The 18345-nt window shown below is 40.6% G+C and overlaps 2 protein-coding genes across 4 annotated transcripts in view; one reads left to right on the forward strand and one right to left on the reverse strand.

Annotated features, from left to right (window-relative positions):
• The window catches only part of tbc1d22a (TBC1 domain family, member 22a), a 174182-nt gene extending 159710 nt beyond the window's left edge, over positions 1-14472 (reverse strand). For 2 of the 3 annotated variants that reach the window (XM_085137751.1, XM_085137752.1), the window contains exons 1-5: positions 14242-14472; positions 13723-13779; positions 8341-8524; positions 6885-7137; positions 1-183 (exon numbers count right to left, since the gene is read on the reverse strand). In XM_085137751.1, the coding sequence (XP_084993877.1) occupies positions 1-183; positions 6885-7137; positions 8341-8524; positions 13723-13779; positions 14242-14303 (739 nt within the window). In that variant the 5' untranslated portion in view covers positions 14304-14472. The remainder of the gene's footprint in view (positions 184-6884; positions 7138-8340; positions 8525-13722; positions 13780-14241) is intronic. The other variant, XM_085137750.1, reaches the window with a different exon arrangement.
• Positions 14473-15859: 1387 nt separating this feature from the next.
• cerk (ceramide kinase) overlaps positions 15860-18345 on the forward strand; it is a 63592-nt gene continuing 61106 nt past the window's right edge. The window contains exon 1 of the mRNA XM_085137753.1: positions 15860-16246. Within this exon, the coding sequence (XP_084993879.1) occupies positions 16108-16246 (139 nt within the window). The 5' untranslated portion in view covers positions 15860-16107. The remainder of the gene's footprint in view (positions 16247-18345) is intronic.

Below are 18345 nucleotides of genomic sequence, written 5' to 3' on the forward strand. Positions count from 1 at the left end.
CCAGATCTGTGTTGGGTCCTGCCAACAACTGTTTGAACTTATCTAGGCGGGACGCTTCCCTCTCGGTCATGGCTGGAGTGCCAGATGTGTTCTGGTCAGCCATGCGAGCCACTAGAGGGATGACAGGAGGCCGATGGGGCAGAGACCGCTGTCTGTGGAGGGCTGCATGCTCACCTGCTGCATCTGGTGGAAGGAGGGAGATGAGAGAAATTAGGGCTGCATAAACACACAAACACACATCCAAAGGATTGAGACGATGCAGCTCTACATCATGCAGACAAGACGGAATATGTGATGAAGGTCTACGGCTTGCTGCTACATTAAAGAAAACATACATCCACATGTAAAAAGGGACAGATGGCTTTTATCTTCATCAAACTCCTAGAGAAAAATTTCAACTGCAAAAATTGTGTCTACTCAAAGATCACTTTTTGCAATTTAAAAATGCTCTGCCTCCAGAATGTGCAGGGCATTCGCTGCACTTTAATTTGAGCTGTGGTGAGTTGACACCGTGCCTGGCAGCAATAGGTAGCTGTACGGTGATAACAAGTTAAACAGCAGCCGAGATAACGTGAGGTTGCTGTGAACAGCAGACAAAGTTAAATTGAAGAGCGGCTTTTTCAAGCTAATTGAGTTGATATCAAATTACAGAACCATTTACTCGCACGCACTGCAGCCTGAGAACCTTCTGCCTGCTGCATCAATCGACTACATGTGAGAAAAGTCCATGCGGTCCAATCAGATGTCTACTGTGCGCTTCCTGTCCTGTCACCTCCATCTAAACTAAACTAAATATTTACAGCAACGATAACAAGGGTTGTCATGGCAACAGATTTTCATGCAGGATTAGTGTGGCCAAAAGACAAGGATAATAGTGTGACACCTCAATCTGTCATATCATCCATAACTTTCCTTTTTTCTTTTAGTAATTTCATGTTTTAATTGTAAAAACAGCAACGCAGCGCAGCGACTCTCTCAGGCCAAACTGTGAGCCCATCTGCGAGTGAAGTCAGTTTAACCGTGCAGCTAGCTTTAGCTCGAAGCACTCTGCAAGAGATGAGCAGAAAAGCCACGTGAAGAGGAGACAGAAAATATGTCATTAAACTAGAAATCAAGTCCTCGATGGTTCGTTCGTCTCCAGCTCTAATGTTTGTAACAGCAAAGCTGCATCGAGCTGCACTGGTCAGGGATTCAGTTCTAACAGAGCTGATTTACTGTGGGAAGTCAGTCTGTCAGTATGTGAGAGGAACAGCGGCAGTAACATGAAAGCAACATTAGCCTGGCCAGCAAGTCTAAACATTACAGTTATTGCCCATTGCAGACTTCAGGTTTATTTCACAGGGTTTTCCAAAAAATGTGAGCATTAACTGTTCAGAAATTACAGCCACTTTTATACATAGTGGCCATATTTTCTTAAAAGACTCAAAAAAATCCTAAAAATCCTAAGGTTTTTTTGAAAGTTTAGAACACATGGACATTGCCAAATGTTGCGTTTCCCCCCTTGAGCTGCTCTGCTAGGCTTTTACAGCAGCCACCTTCTGTTGCTGCTTTCAGTGCTGTCTCAACTGAAACGCATGCTCTATTGAGTTGAGATTAGGTCGCTAACTTTATCCCATTTCTTTGCCTTTAGAAACTCTTTGATTGCTTTTGCGGTATGCTTTGGGTCATTATCCATTTGAACTGTGAAGCGCTGTCTGATCTATCTGGCTGAAGCTGTCAGAGAGTATAGTCCTGTACACTACAATATTCATCTTGCTTATCCTATCAGCAGTCCCATTATCAATAAACACTGGTTTCCCGCTTCCAATGGCAGTCATGCATGCCTTCATCGTAACACTGCCTCAAAAGCCGCTTTTTTCCTTCTCTTCCCATCATTCTGGTGCAGGTTAATGTTTGTTTTATCTGGCTTTGAATAAGAGATGGTATCTTATTTATCTAGTCTGTCCTTCCTGTTCTTCTGTGTAACCTGGGGGTAAACTGTCTGTATTTCCATTAATGAAGGAACCTCTTAATTTGAGACTTTGACAATGATTCACCTACCTCTCTAGAGTGCTTTTGATTAAAGTTCTGCAATCTCTTCACTTCACTCCTTCGCATCAGTTTTGCTTGGACCTCACTCAAAGGTTCCAGTCAAAAGACACCAAATTCAAGTTCAACACTTTTTAGCTTTACTAATAACGGACTAACAAGGCCACAAATCTCACCTGGCCATGAAATTGCTTGTCAATCAGCTGCCCAATTAACTGTGAAAATGGGAGACTTTGTATAAAAATGGCTGTAACTCCTAAACTGGTAAACCGAAACTTCTGTTGAATTAAAGCTAAAGGTTCACCGTGGTGGTATACTGAGGCAAAATTACAAAACTTGTCTCGCTGTCTACATAGTCCAATCAGATGTACTGTGTGCTTCCTGTCCTGTCACCTTCATCTAAACCAAACAAAGGATTTTCAGTAATGATTACAAAGTCTGTCATGGCAACAGAGCTGTATACGGGATTAGCGTGAACAATAGATAAGGACAGTCATGCCCCTAATGTCGATCATACTACTAGTAAGAAAGAGCAACTTCTGGCATAAACTTCTACCACAATTCATGTGTGAGAATCACTTTATGCACATCATTTTAGAGCCCAAAGAGAGTACTTAGATATAACATTATTGTATTGTTTGTATGCAGGTGTTAACAAATGTAGTTACGGCTGGTGGCTTGTTCTGAAATGAGCTTCCAGTAAAGCGGCAGTTGTGGTTTTATAACCGTGAAGGCTCTATAATGGATAGACAAACACATTAATTCAGTATTGAGGGCCACATGTTCTACCAGATGTGCAGAAGAAACAACAGAAAGAGTCCCACAAAACCAAGCAGAGACAGCACGCAGACAAGTGTGTGAGATCAGGACCGCAATGTGAAGACGAACACTGCTCCTATCACACTGGGCAAGTTCATAAAAACATTTTTTTAAACGCCCTGTCGTCCACACTGCCAACATTTCCTAAAGCAAAACCAGAATCACACAAGCATTTGGCAGCAATTAAGAAAACTGGAATGCTGCCGATTTTAATATCCTTTTCACTTTTTACAAGAACAAATAAAAGGCTACAAATCTGTTCTCAAGTGCTTTATTTGCACTTAGAAAAATTAAAAAAGATTATTCAAGCTGGCAGCAGCTTCTCTCTAGTGGAGCCCTTTGTGTCATTTTAACAATAAGCCCTTTTTTATAGTTCATTTAATAACTTTCCTTTTAAAAGGCTGTTAAGAGCAAAGCTAAGTTGAGAAAGCTACATTTCGGGGTGCACTGATTGTGAAATTTTGCACCAACACCAGGGAAAGAAAGAAATCTTACACAGTTTTAAATTGCATTTACAAACATGCAGCCAGCATTCAACAACACCAGTATCCGTCCTTACTGAAGGAAAGCCAAAAATACATCTGTATAATGTTCAATCATCATGACTTCTGCTTTGTGCTGGCTAAACATGTAAAAGACAATATGATTTTTATCCATCCATCCATCTTCATCCGCTTTATCCGAGGCCGGGTCGCGGGGGCAGCAGCCTAAGCAAAGAGGCCCAGACCTCCCTCTCCCCAGCCACCTCCTCCAGCTTATCCGGGGGAACGCCAAGGCGTTCCCAGGCCAGCCGAGAGATATAATCTCTCCAGCGTGTCCTGGGTCTGCCCCGGGGCCTCCTCCCAGTGGGACATGCCCGGAACACCTCACCCAGGAGGCGCCCAGGAGGCATCCTTGTCAGATGCCCGAACCACCTCAGCTGGCTCCTTTCGATGTGGAGCAGCAGCGGCTCTACTCTGAGCCCCTCCCGGATGGCCGAACTTCTCACCCTATCTCTAAGGGAGAGGCCAGCCACCCTTCGGAGGAAGCTCATTTCTGCCTCTTGTGTCCGCGATCTCGTTCTTTCGGTCACTACCCACAGCTCGTGGCCATAGGGCCATATATGATTTTTAACTGAAAGAAATTAAATTAGACAAATCTTTATTAAAAATATTATGTAAGTATCAATAAAGGCTTAAAATTGATGACTATGTAAGCCACGGTAAGACATCAAATATTACATTTAAGGAAGGATTCAAAATAAATATGAGCAAGTGTACAAACGTTTATAAAGAGCACTTTTCCCAAAGATGACAGGCAGTTACAAAAGCAGAGTATGTGTTTTAGAAGACAAGCAGAACAGAAAAAAAGCCCAAAACAGAAGACAAAATAAGAGAAGACAAGAGAAGACTTGTATACCCCTGTCCCAACAGATGATGTAGCCGTACATGGAGGCCAGATAAGAGGAACTGCCTGAAGGCGAAGGTCTGTTCGTGTTATCTGTATCTAAACACAGCAACAGGCAGTGGAGCAGACAGCCAGGCAGACAGACAGATGACCTGCCAGGCAGGACAACAGTCGGCTACACGGCTCACCATGTACAGCTTCAGCATCTGCTACTGCTGCTGGTGCTGTGGTCTACAGACATACCCGGTTGCTATACAGCGCTACACAGTGTCGCGTCAGTGTTAAACATGAACACTGACGTGACCTGTGGAGCAGGCTTCGTACAGTGACGCATCTATAAAAGGGAGCCATGATGCAGAACAGTTGTTGTGTATTATGAGGTCATGGCAGGTCGCTCAGAGAAGCTGTGCAGGAGGTGGGAAGGTGTTTCTTTCAGCTCCCGTGTTCATATATAAGAGGAAAGGGACTTGAGGCGAAGGGGGGAGAAACACATGTTACTATGAAAAAAAATTGCTCTACACTGAAACATTTTTCCTTTTATCTTTGAATATTTTTATCTTACAGTGGAAAAACAGTGTTGACAGTCAGACCTCTGATTAAGTCTGACTCATTAAGTCTGCTTGTTTCCTCTATTGCCCTAAAATGTGTTAACAAACTTATTAATGAATAATGAGTTCTAATGTAAAACTAATCATCAGGTTTGCTGATTCGGAGACTTCAGTGTCAATATTATGTGTAGCTATCAGCTACATAAAATGCAGTCTTGAGATCCCTTCTCAGACACTTCCCCTATCAACCTCAGGTGACCTTGATAGGCCACACGATAGGGTGGGGCAAGTGGTTTCCCCCTTAACCCCCGGTGATCACAGGTAATGACCCACATCTGTTTTTGGGGGAGTTTTTGCACCCTGGCTCGCATGATGACTCACATGATCAACAGTGGGTCAACATTCACTTCGAAAGCGGACGACACTCACTACGGTTTTAATACCTGAAACTAAAACATTTTTGACAGATTTTTTAACCGTGTATCACATAAAATCCGTTGGAGGTCAGTAAACACAACCAGAATTCATACATAAGGCGCACCAGATTATAAGGGGCACTGTTGATTTTTCTGAAAATCAAAGGATTGATTTTAATTGTGCCTTATTTTCTGAAAAACATGGTAATAATGACGGCCTGCTTGCATGCTCTACCAAAAATAGTGCTTTGTTGTGTATCTGACGGACGAAAGCTAAACCAGTTCCACACCACTGAAGTTGCAGCATTTTTACAAACCAATTCTGGTTCATCTGTTTCATTCAACGATCCGCTTTCGCCCTTCTCTTTCTCCGTCGCCAGCATGCTTTTTCTGCCATGTGCATATGAAAACAAAGGCACTGCGCATGTGCGTTTTTTATATTCTATTGCAATATTTCATTTTCTTATCGTTGCCTAATATTATACTGGTATTATCGTGAACAGTATGATATGGCCCAGCCCTACTCACAAACTAACCCCAGAGCATGAGAGAAACTGAAGTTTTACACAAACTGAAAGCTGAGAATATTCATCAAGCACCTTTACTGCTCAGAGCAACACATTTCCAAAAATGCAACTCTTACTGTGAAGTCAAACAGACAGTATCTGGTTTGCATTGTGCTCTTCATAGTTTTACTACTGCTTAGCAAGCGGTTGGAGAGTGTTTGCAGACAAGTCAGCAACTCCCATGCAAATTACCGGCAACCGTGGCATCTGCTAGCAGCAATCACGTTTTTGGTACAGCATTGCTCTCTCTTTCTCTTTCTTACCAATTTCACCGACTGACAGCAAGCAAACCTGCGACAACTGGTCAGGGAATACTCATTTTTCCATAGCAACCAGCCTGGTGGTTGCCAACCAGGCACTAGGCCCGTGTGGCTGAGGTTTAATGTGATATTGCAGCTACTCTTTTTACCATTTGACAGTTAAAAAAATGCGTGTGTAGTGACTGAACAACATAGAAAAGAACTGTTCTCAATAATATGAAAAGAAGCAGTAATAGCTTAACTTTCCATCTCCTACTTATTCTTTTTGAATTAAATTTCAGCAATATAATTCAACTAATTTCAAGACTTTAAATTAGTGGAACTCAGGTGAATTACTGTTTTATTTATTTTCTTATTCCTGAAGTGATGTTAAATTCTACAATTTTTCACTGAATTAAATTTAAAGTAATTTTCATGCTGAGCACTACACAACACGTCTGCTCAAAGTACAACATTAGCAGTCTTAGCAGATGTTCTCACTGCAGAATGACAACATCTGCCAAGTCTCAAAGCAGCTGTGAGGCACAGTAAATAAACCCCACTAAAAATACTGGCGCCACAAACACTCCAACTTTCTGAGCTTATAAAAAGTGCATCATCACTAAAAACCTAACTATGTCGATCATTTTTAATTGTGTTTAATGGGTTTTTCGCAAAGCAACAAACCTATTTATCGCGTTGCATTAGAAGTTACAGCGGTGACATTTTCTAAGAGATGCCCTATTCACCTTTCATGTTTTGCCCTCCTCACAAACTCATTTACGGATTTAAGTGCATCTTTGCAGAAATGTCTCTTAGTGAGCACTTGGGCTTAAAAAAAGAAAAAACCACGCAGAACACTGAGTAATGGTGCTCACTAACCTTTAGGTGACCCAATTGGAGCTTCGCTGTGGGACTTCACTAGGCGGCCATCAGTGTAAGGGCTGCTCTGGGATCCAAATAATACCTCAGGGCTGGTCGCGTCTCCCTCTTCCACCCTGTCCTCCTCCTCCTCTTCTTCATTGTCCTCGTCGTCCTCTGCCACCTCCTCCTGTGTGTCGTCTTCTCTTCGATCCAGCTCTGATGTCTCATCCTGCCTCTGTTTCTCCTGTTGCTTGCTGTGATTCTCAATCACCTGTTCAGCAGAAAGAAAAACAAGGTGAAACCTTGGTAAGCTTAAGGCTGGTAACCTCCCCAGAACACATAAGGCGTACAACTCGCTTAGATGAGTAAACTAAAGTTTTTTTGCAGCGGCTACGTGCTTGAGAGAAATACAAACTGTGCAACTTTGCAAAATTTGCCCTCTTAAAGTTAAAATGCTTAATAACTCTATGAAGAAAAAAATCTTAAAATTTGTTAAAAGTTGTCCTTATCTCAGTTAATGAACACACTATTCTTTGTTAGTAAATCTCCAATATTTTAATTTCAGCAAATGCAGCAAAATCTGAAATAGTCTTTAAAAGACTCTTTGAGCGATCGTGGCTCAAAGAGTTGGCAGTTTGTCTTGTAACCGGAAGGTTGCCGGTTCGAGCCCTGGCTCAGACAGTCTCGGTTGCTGTGTCCTTCCTTGGGCAAGACGCTTCACCTGCCACCTACTGGTGATGGCCAGAGGGGCCGATGGCGCGATATGGCAGCCTAACTTCTGTCAGTCTGCCCCAGGGCAGCTGTGGCTACAACTGTAGCTGCCTCCACCAGTGTGTGAATGTGTGTGTGAATGAATAGTGGAATTGTATAGCGCTTTGAGGGCCCAGAAAAGCGCTATATAAATGCAATCCATTATTATCATCATCATTATTATTATTATTATTATTAAAAAAGCCATCAAATTGTCTGTGCTTAAGGCCACAACTTGTACCATTTCTTTCAAGGCAGGTGGCATAGTTTAGAGAGGAATCTATTTCAACAGGAAGTTTATTTTATGTCTGCAGCATGTATGTTGTATGTATGAATGTATGTCATTTTTAATGATAATTAATCATGTATTTCAAATGATATGTATGTTAAAACAATAGAAATGACGTGTTTGTGTTGTGAGCTTCCCTACCAACACCTCCAGCCTTCAAATATGAACCTATTTGCCCTTTAAAAGTTGCTACATATTATTTATGGACACAAATAAGAACATGTAAAATAGCAGAGATGAAAAACTGTGTTCAGGAATATGAATAAACGCCAGCAAATGAATACCCAGAACAAAAGAATCATTAATATTTCACAAAATACACTGAAGCTGTGTTGATTCGTGATGAGTGCTTCCTTCTACACAGACACAGGAAAATGTGCTACTGCAGTCAGTGGAAAGACATCAATCAGGCAAAACTGCTTTACAGTAGTTTACCTTATTGGCCGTTTCCATGACCACCTCGATGTTGAGGTTCTGCGCAGCCATGGCCAGCAGTTCGTCGTCGTCATCCCCGACATCCCAGGCGTCGCTCGTGATGCTCTCAAACTCCTGGAAGGTGGTCGCCTTCTTGGGCTTGCCTGGAGTGGCTGGAGGAGGCTTGTTGCCTGCTTTGATCAGACTGAAGGACAGAGAGAAAAACATCATGATGGGGAAAAAAAGAAGATAAAAGGGATGGGTGCAGAGGGTGAGAGAAGGAAAGAAAACAAGAGGAAAGAGAATGTGAGATGAATAATTAATTAAAAATGGGAATTAATAAATGAGCTACCATTTGTTGTTCACATATTGTAAAATATTTCAATTTTACACAAAAACACTCATCTTAGCTTTATTTTAGTAAAGCTAATCCCAGTACCAATCAAAAGGACAGCTTTTAGGTAAAATCAATAAGTAAATCAATATGAGCCATTCTTCAATTATTAATGACTGCTACCTTTTTATTTTACAAACCAAATAAACAGTTCTTCTTAGAGACAACATTTTGGCTGCTTTGACAGACACAACAGCTTAAAAGAGTGCTGCAGACAGCTGTGTGTCTGTCAATTCACTATGTAATTTTAACTTCAACCTTGATCCATGTTTAGACTGTCTTGTACGCACAGTATGATTTTACCGCTTTCTACTTTCTGTTTCCTGAGGTAGCTCGTGGTGTATTTTGAAGCATGTTTTGGATCAGTTTCACTTCCTTGACTGACTTCTTCATAATTGTATCCACAATCTGCAGCGATTTAGCGCAATCCCTTCGTCTCTTTCTATCCGTGTAACGCCTGCCTGTGCAACAGCATGCACACAGTCCCGAAGCGGAATAATTCCACCCCCATGCTGAACACTTTGCAAGGTGTTCTTTTCATCTAACGCTGCTCTTTATTTTACAGGTTTAAGGATTACTTCAGATCACCCTTGTGTGCAGACCCAGTTCATGAATCAACCCAGTGTGCGAATTACCACATGTACAAAAGCACACACACATGTGCACAGAGACACATTAACTGAAGTACATCATTAGCTTAAAAGTTTCTTTGAGTTACTTTATTGAGGCTGCAAGGATACAGTTTAATTTATCTCCATTTTCATCTATAACACAATTGTTTGCTATTTGCCTACAAAATCCTAACTGCACGCTGCTTGATCATGCGGCATGTCTGTCAAATGCTGATTGGCTGACAAGTGGGCTGGAACAGGGAAGTGAGCGACAGCGGTGTTTACCAGGAATGGGAAAAGCATAAAAATAACATGAAGGACCGACAGCAGCACAAGCAAGAAGTGTACAACAGACCGGTTGCACCACATTTTTGACACTGCCCTCATCTGACAACAGACGCTCTCTGCAGTCTGAAGATGCACACGGTCTGCCAAAGCACTACCACCCCCGAACTGTAATTTCCCTATTACAAAGACGGTTATTACCATAAGAAAGAACCAGGAGACGTGTACACGTTAGCCAACTTCCATCCTAACTCAAAAGAAAGGGAAAGTTTGAAAACACGCAAATTAATTTCAACCCTCTGTGGAAATCTACATGAGTAAACATTAATCAGAAGAAAGAAAAGGGTTATTACTGAAGAGGAGACTGTGTTCCCCTCTATTTGAGTCTGTGTATGAGAGAAATCCAGAGAGAAAAAGAACTCTACACTGTGTCCTGCTCAGAAGTGAGTTTACTAAAGTAAATAGCCAATGTGAGTGTAAGTGACAAACCTAAACCTCAAGTGAAATTATAAAATGAATGGACAGACACATTGCTGACTGCAAAACTCTTAAGCTGTTAAGTTTGTCAGAGGAGAGCTTTTAACTGTATTCTCATCAGCTCTGAAGTCATTACCTATGGTCTGGCATACTACACCAAACCAATTAAGTTAAAGATAAACCAGTAAATGACTGAAGTAGATGTGTTTCGCTTTGTTGGTATTCTATTAAAAAGAGAGAAAAGCTCTAGCCATTTCTTGTTTTCTACAAAGTTTTCTTTTTCTTAAAACAAACAAACAAAAACAGTGAGCTCACGCTAAAAAGAAAAATCTTTTTTTTTGCAAATTCACAGAAAATTATTGTTTTTGAAATAAAAATAGTCTGAGTTTTTGTGATTTTACTCATTTAATTCTTACAGTTGCAAGTCCACAGCCCATAGAGCTGTGCTGACAGGCGTTATTTGTTACACTAGCACTTCTTTGAATGCTACTCTGAAAGAAAGGGGCACAAGTTGTAAGTGTTTTTGAATAGTTTACAGGACACTAGTATTAACGGTCCAGTTCAGGCCACTTAAAATTAAGCTGTGCTGTACTGTATGCATCCCATGAAAGCTATCATTTTAAACAACATTATTGGTATCTGCCTAGACTTTCATAAATGCTGCACCTCTACTAATGTTAGAGACGCTGCTATACTATGCCACTATATGCTATGCTATTCTACAACACACTGGACATCTGTTCAGGCCCTTCAAGGCCCCACTTTTATTCTTTCATAATGTGAAACTTTCTTTTGTCCACACGGAACGATGTTTCTCAAATTACTTTAAAGTAATTATTGATATTAATCCAATACCAAAAAAATAAGAAGTCAATATTTCCGACACCAATATTGAGACTTTCAGCTTATAGACAGCCTACATTTTTTAATGAACACTAAATCATTGTGATTTTTATTTTCCACAATAATTAGCTAACATCAAAACAGACCTTTCAGCTTTTCATGTATTTTGAAGTTGGATTTTGTTTTAGACCTGGAATTTGAATGTGTCTTCCTTTAAAGGACTTTGGGTCAAATTCTGTTTAAAGATATATTTTTATAGTGCTTTTTAGTGCTGGTGCGATATGGAAAAAATATTTATCACGATATGAATTATTTTATATCACGATAACAATATATATCATGATATACCACCTGACCTGTGGTCATCTAGAAAGTACGCAGTCTGTAAACAGCAAGTGCCGAGGGTGCAGTCTTTGTTTTGAGTTACTGTAAAGTATGTCGCAAATCCGGGTGCACGTACAGCAGCACCAGCTTGCAAACCACGAGACGGAGTTTCTTTGCGAAAAATATCATTTTTTTTACTTTATTTTTTCTTGCATAAAGTTAAGAGCATGTATAGTGAGAAGACAACACTAATATATTTGCCACAGGCTATTTAACCCTTTAAGACCTACCATAGAACCAAGTCCGCCAGAGCTTATCTTGTAAGATGCAAGTTCAACTCCTCCGGTTTCACATGCAAAAAAAATTATTGCACTACCTTACGTGGCTCCAGTTCTACAGGGATTTAAAAATAGTTCGGTAAAACGGAGTGTGCCTGCTCCCACCGGTTGTAAAGGGTTACTTATATATTTTATGTAATAATTTCTAAAATTTGGGTTAGAAACGATAGAAGACAAATGTCATAATAGACCACATGATATATATCGTCATATCGCCCAGCACTAGTGCTTTTTGAGATATATTTTCCCCCATATCCAATAAAAAAAAATATTTTTCAAAACAGTTCAGTGGGATACATACTGAACCTTGAGGACAGAAACAAGGTATCTCAGCAGTATTGATCCAATACCAATACCAGCTTTGGTACCAATACTACTTATATTAGAATCAACCGTTTCATCACTATTGATTATACTCTATTGCAGACATGGACACGGAGAGCTGCTATGCTCCAACCACACATGAGCATGTATATTTGGAGCACTGTAATGACAACTCTCCGCGGAAAATCACAATTAACAGAGAGGCACGCAGACGTGCACACAGACCCTTGTGCCCACCATCTACTGATGAAATTTACATCACTTGGAGCCTTAGTGGACATGCAGACACAGAAAGTATAATCAAGGCTTAGAATTGCTCAACTTTGTTCAACTTGTTTACCCAGTCACAAAATGACTGGATTTTCCTGTAGAGTCACTGCCTCTGTGATCATTCCAGTTCTGCAGTTTCAAAGTGCAAAACAGAAGATTACCAGAATTATAACTGAAAGACTCAACAAATGACATTACACACATTGAAGTAACTGTAAGTAATAATAGGCTCAACCCAGCCCATGATGTCACAAATGGTCGTCAGTTGTGTACTGGAAAAACATATACGTCCACATTCTTCACTGGGATGTGGCAAAAAATACAGCAACCGTTCAGCCACACCTGAGCGTTTTGTGCCGTACAAACTGAGGTAGAAGAAAACTATCTCAGCACCAATACATTGGATAAAACAGGCTTACCTTTAAATAAGCTGAAATTAGCCGCCTTTTTAAGTGTACATAAATTATTTTCCCCACAAAAAACATTGCTGCTCACAGGATTGCGTTTTCACAAGGTCTGATAAACTGAAGGTGCAATAATGAACATTTCAAATTGGTCAAATTGCTCAAGTAGCCTACTTATAGCATTTGAGCCATTTATCAGTTTTCTCACAAGCATGCTCACAAAAACTGATAAAAAACAAACAAAATAATCTGCTTATGACATAAAGCAGAAAGTGCTGGTTACTGTGGGAGAAGGCAATGATGGTCCGTGGTGTTTGCAGGGGGGCATTAACCAAAACAAAGAAGTAAACTAGAGAAATAAATTAATCCCCACAGTAATTTTGTGTTATCACACAAACAGAGCCACACCTCCATGTAATCCTTCAGGAAGGTGCCAGACAACCAGATTTGATGTGAATGTAACCTAACAGCAGGGTTCACCCCGTCTGCCGTGTGTATCGTCCACCAAACAGACACACTGACTGACAGCTGGAGTATAGACAGAGTGAACAGAGCAGAGACAGCAAAGGCAGAATCTTTTTTCTCTTTTTATGTCAAATTAATTTTGTGCTGGCAAAATGTTTAAAAGTAGTGTGAAAAAGAGCTGAAAGACATATAGGTATTTTTTCATGATTTCATGAAGTAAACCCCCCCCCAAAGTGGTAAGCATCAATAAAACACTGGTTTCAGCATCTGATACAGATGGAACAACTGAGACAGATCATTGATTTTAAACCTTCAGCATAAGGCAAATGATTTCTGCTAGTGACAACAACACAACTCAAGCAAAAAAAAAAACAAGTATACAGTTACATCCCATTCAAAGAGAATGACCTAATATAAATGGATAATAACTTTTTTCCAAAACCAACCATTATTAACACAAAACAATAATAATTTCCCATGGTAGGGACAGTTTTTTTTCTCCACTCAACAGTTTCACTTTTTTTAATCTGAAGCAAAGTACCGGGTCGACATCAATTGGGCTTTGAAGTCTAGTTTATCACATGACACAAAAACTGACATTGGGCCAGAGAACTCCACCAAGATCACATGGTATTTATTTTTACAACAAGGAAGTCAGTTTAACTTACTTTGCATGAAGGAGCGGGTCGAAGGGTGGATGCTGTGCACCGTACACATGCTGAATGCTGAGGAAGTGAAAAAGATAGAATGGAAATGAATGAACTAATCGATCACTGGCTGGCAAGCTAGCATGTTAGCTTTAAGCTATTTAAAACAATACCAGTTTAAACTGCAGGAGTGAGACTCCATGTGACCCCAAGCGCAATAATTTGCCGTGAGACCTTGACTACTCGTGTTGTGAAATAGTTACTGTGTCATTAGTTACAACTCTGCGACGGAGTACTGATGAACTATTAGCCACTGTTAGCAGCCTAGCTCTTAGCCTAGCTAACAGTTGCAAGGGGTAAAATGCGTCTACGAGACGTTTTTACCACAGACGTTAGCCAGTGACAAGAATGGGAACTTTGACCAACCGCAAAGCCCCACCAATCAAAGTGAAAGTTGGCGTTTGAAGAGCAGCAGCGCAGCGTCAGCTGAGTGAAGCTAGCTACGCTAAGCTAACAAGCAGGAGGGAACACGTCACTCACCTGCCAGGAACCTTCGCTGCATTCCTTTTCCAGAACTGTTTTTTGTTTCCGTCGCTCGACATCTTCCCGCAGCGGTCCACTCAGTCCTAAACTCAAACACCCCGACGCTGTCGCTATCTCAAAAATGTTAAATGTCTGTTTATTTACACCAGCTCTCCTCCTCCAAAACTCAGAAAGCTGCCATGTTGATACTGCCTAATCGGCAAGTAAACGCGACTGTGATTGGCTGGGGTGACACTTCCTCACTGTAAGCCAATCACAAGTGAGATCTGGTTGTCGGTAGGAGCATTTTTTTAATTGGACGCTGACGTCATGCTCCACGGCCTTTGCTGTGTTGACAGAAACTCAGACTGTGAATCAAAGAGACCCTCCAGCATCAGGACCAGAGGGCAGGCATACAGCATCACCAACGAAAATACATGGACAGGATCATAGGACGGTTTTTTGGATATTTAGAAATGTTCATATAATATGTATACATTGTTTTTCAGGCAGAATCTTTAAATAGATCGGTTCTCATACAATTTTTGTAATATAAATCTGTAGTTTGTGTGATGCTATATATTGAATGTTGGTTCTCACTATGTATAAAATAAAGTCAGGTTTATTTTAGGCTTTTCAAACTTATTTTATGAACTTGGTGAACTGACAGGTGATTCTATTAATACAGGTTTTATGTGCTTGGGAATTTGGAAATTAAACTTGAATGATGCTTTTTTGATGCTATAATAAACTGTCCTGGAAGCCACATATCAACTAAACGTTTAATAAACTGGCTGTATAAAGTAATAGTTAATATTACAGTATTACAGCAAATGGATTATCATTGTGGAGTAGCTATGTGAATATGAGGATGACTTGACTCGGTAAACAACACGTTTGGCCTTTCTGTTCTGCTAAGTTCTAGCTCCACTCATCAGAAAAATAACCCACTATTATTGTTATGTGTACATATCTACAGCTAGTGCCAATGAAGGCAACCTGCATAAAGTTTAGTTTGTATTTGCTGTTTGTTTCTATCTATCTATCTATCTAGTGGTGAGACTTGCTTCTAGAGTGTGTTTTGTTAAAAGGCAAATGCTTTAAGTCAGAGTCAGTGTGCTCATATGTAAATGTTCTTTTGTTTTTTATTTTCACAATTCTGAGTAAAAAGTCAGAATTCTAACATTAATCAATTTTTCTCCGAAATTAGACTTTTTTTCTCGGAAGTCAGACCTTTTTATTCTCAGAATTCAGACCTGTTTTTATTTTTCCAGTGGCCCTGATCTTCCGTACACACGCTTACCCTTGTAGATACTTTGTTTGGAAATTGGTAGCCTTAAAGGTAAGAGGTCTCACTCTGCCCTGATTTTCCTTTTATTTTATTTACATTGTGAGTCTTAATCAGTGGTGGATCATTAAAATTTTACATGGGGGCAAAGGAGGGGCATGAGGTCTAGGCAGGGTGGCACATACCTCTTTAGAGAAGAATGTGAAAATCCCCTACATGTGAATGGAGTCAACAAAGTTTTCCCAAAAAGGCTCTAAATTTATTTTTTTCATATTATGGTCATATTTTTGTATTTCTATTATCTTCCTTTTATTCTCTATGTTACTTGTTAAGCACCTTGGTATACCCTTGGTTTTAAGTGTGCTTTATAAATAAAGTTTATTATTATTATTAGACCAGGTTGATTGTTATTACTGAGTGAGTCATCTTTATCATACACGATCTTCATCCTAAGTTCCCCCCTCCCTTTCCCTGACGGCTCGGGCCGACCGGCGTAACCACTGCAAACAGCGCGGACACTTGGCACGCGCGGGCGATAATAAAGTTGCAATGAGGAGCATCCAGCGGCGTAACGAGTGACACCTAGGATCGGTAATATGGAGAAACAAGTCACGTTACTGTCATCGCAGCTCTTTCAGAAGCACTGGCAGGTAGAAGTAGTTCTCGGTCGCAGTGTTTTGGCGTGGAAACCGGTTGAGAAAAGTAGAAAACCATGCTCGGGGACTTGTGACTCAGGTAAGTGTGACATCAGTGTAGGTTTCATGGGGGAAACTAAAGAAATAGACACCGGCTAAACACATCAGTATTCATTTAACATGACAAAGTGGAAAACGTGAATGTGAATGGTATTTTAGAGTGCAGCATATTTGCCTATATGTTCATCCACTATTTGCCTTCAGGACATGAAACCATTGTTATATATGCAAAAAGAAAAAAACTGCAGCAGCTGTTTGGGCTCCTGATCAGAGCAGGCACATGTTGAGAAAGGACATGAAGCTGTGGTAGTTCAGCTCCGTTCACTGACAGGTGCAGGTCACACAGGTGTGGGGGGTTTATTGTTCTTGCTGTTTTTTTAAGTCGCAGGTCGTTAGCAGCCGGTGTTTCTAATGTGCAGCCTGCAGGGTTCACTGTTATGGGTTCACTGTTATTTGACATGCCCCCTCCAGGAAGTACTTCATTCATTTATTCAGTCATGAAATGGTCCGGTGAGTTCTTTGAAAACGTTCACAGTGTCAGCTCGTTTAGAAAACACATTAAGCTTGGTCAGTATAACCTGGCGAGTTTGAGCAGGCAAGAGGAAAAGAAGAAGTCAGGATTGAGATTGAGTTCTACCCTGACTATATCCACTTTACTGTAACTCCAGGCTGTCCAAACCAGAGGTCTGCTGCTTGTTTACAAGTTTAACCCAAGCATTTTTCTATTAAGTACTGCAGTTGTAAGCAGATCTACATAACCACATACTGCTGTTTCAGCTGTATGCATGCCATAAAAAGATGGCCTTCCTCCCACAGCAACCTCACCTAAAGCTTGCGTGAATACCTTGAAGAAGACTACAGTTTGGCATTTTAAACTCAAAGACCAAATTTATTTTTATGTACAAGCTGTTGGGGTTTTTAATAAGGAGCTTTATGGGAATCGACTCGCTGTCTTGGAGTCCAAGTGGCCACTAGTAGAACTGCAGGTTTTATCACTTTCAGGATGTGTTGCTGCTTGCAATACACACATGATATGAACAGTTCAGTAAATGAGAAAACTAAAAATCTTTGTTTTCAAAACTTTGAACTGGTTTCACCATTTAAAAAAAAACAAACAAAAAAAACATTTGCTGCGTACTTGACAATTTCACACACTTCCTGACAAATAGTTGTAGTTGCAGTGATGTTTTTTGCAACCTAGAAGCGTCTGTTTCTTTTCTAGCTTACGACTGTCCGTCCATACTTCCTTGCTTTTGCCTGGATGGCTTTCTCATTGCAATTGGTTTACATGTAACTTCAGTTTTGATTACCTAACATATTTATCTTTTATGGTTTTACACCCAGCTGGTGTACTGTGGTCGAGATTAATTCACTGGATTAATGGCATGTGCATTCACTTCTCGTTGCTGTGGTTATCAAGCAGGGCTCCCAATTTTATTTTACTTTTTCCGCCCTTTCCCATCGTCGCATCAGACAACTTCCACTTAATCCGGACACTCTGATAACCTCCAGAGGCTAATGTTTGTTCATCGAGATGAGCTCCCTGGTCTGCAATTACTGTACCACGATCGAGTAGAGTGATTACAGCTGGCTCCGCACACTTTAAATTTAAACCTGCCCATTGACCTTCCTCAAAGTGGTATCAAGCGCCCTATAATAACCTGCCATAAAGACTTCCATTTATTGAGTCTATGCTCAGTGTAACTACATCAAAATCCCTCTCCCACCCCCTAGTGATCTCTGTGACAAGAGCAGGTCAGCTTTATTGTGGAGTTGGGAAGCAAGCAAGGACACTTTGCCAGTGGGTTCAACATATAACACTTCTGTGGAGTGCGATTATCACAAGTACAGCCAGTACGGTGTGGTTAATCAGTGACTTTAATGAAGTAAAGGATGGCGGCTGGGATTTTCCCCCACGTAAACAAGTGCTCAGTTTCTGTGCTATCGCCAGTGACCTAACTGTCATAAACATTCCACACTTTTCCCTATCGCACTTGTGGTTGTCTTTCACAGTAGGCATATTCCAGATGAACTCAATCAGGTCACAGTAGCAGCATTTTTCTTCATCACCGTCAATTTAGCTTTTGTAACTCCTAACTGGAACAAAGCTAGGCATTTCTGGGAATCATCATAGTCAAA

This window comes from Neolamprologus multifasciatus, chromosome 17 (genome assembly GCF_963576455.1).
Source record: "Neolamprologus multifasciatus chromosome 17, fNeoMul1.2, whole genome shotgun sequence".
NCBI lineage: Eukaryota > Metazoa > Chordata > Actinopteri > Cichliformes > Cichlidae > Neolamprologus > Neolamprologus multifasciatus.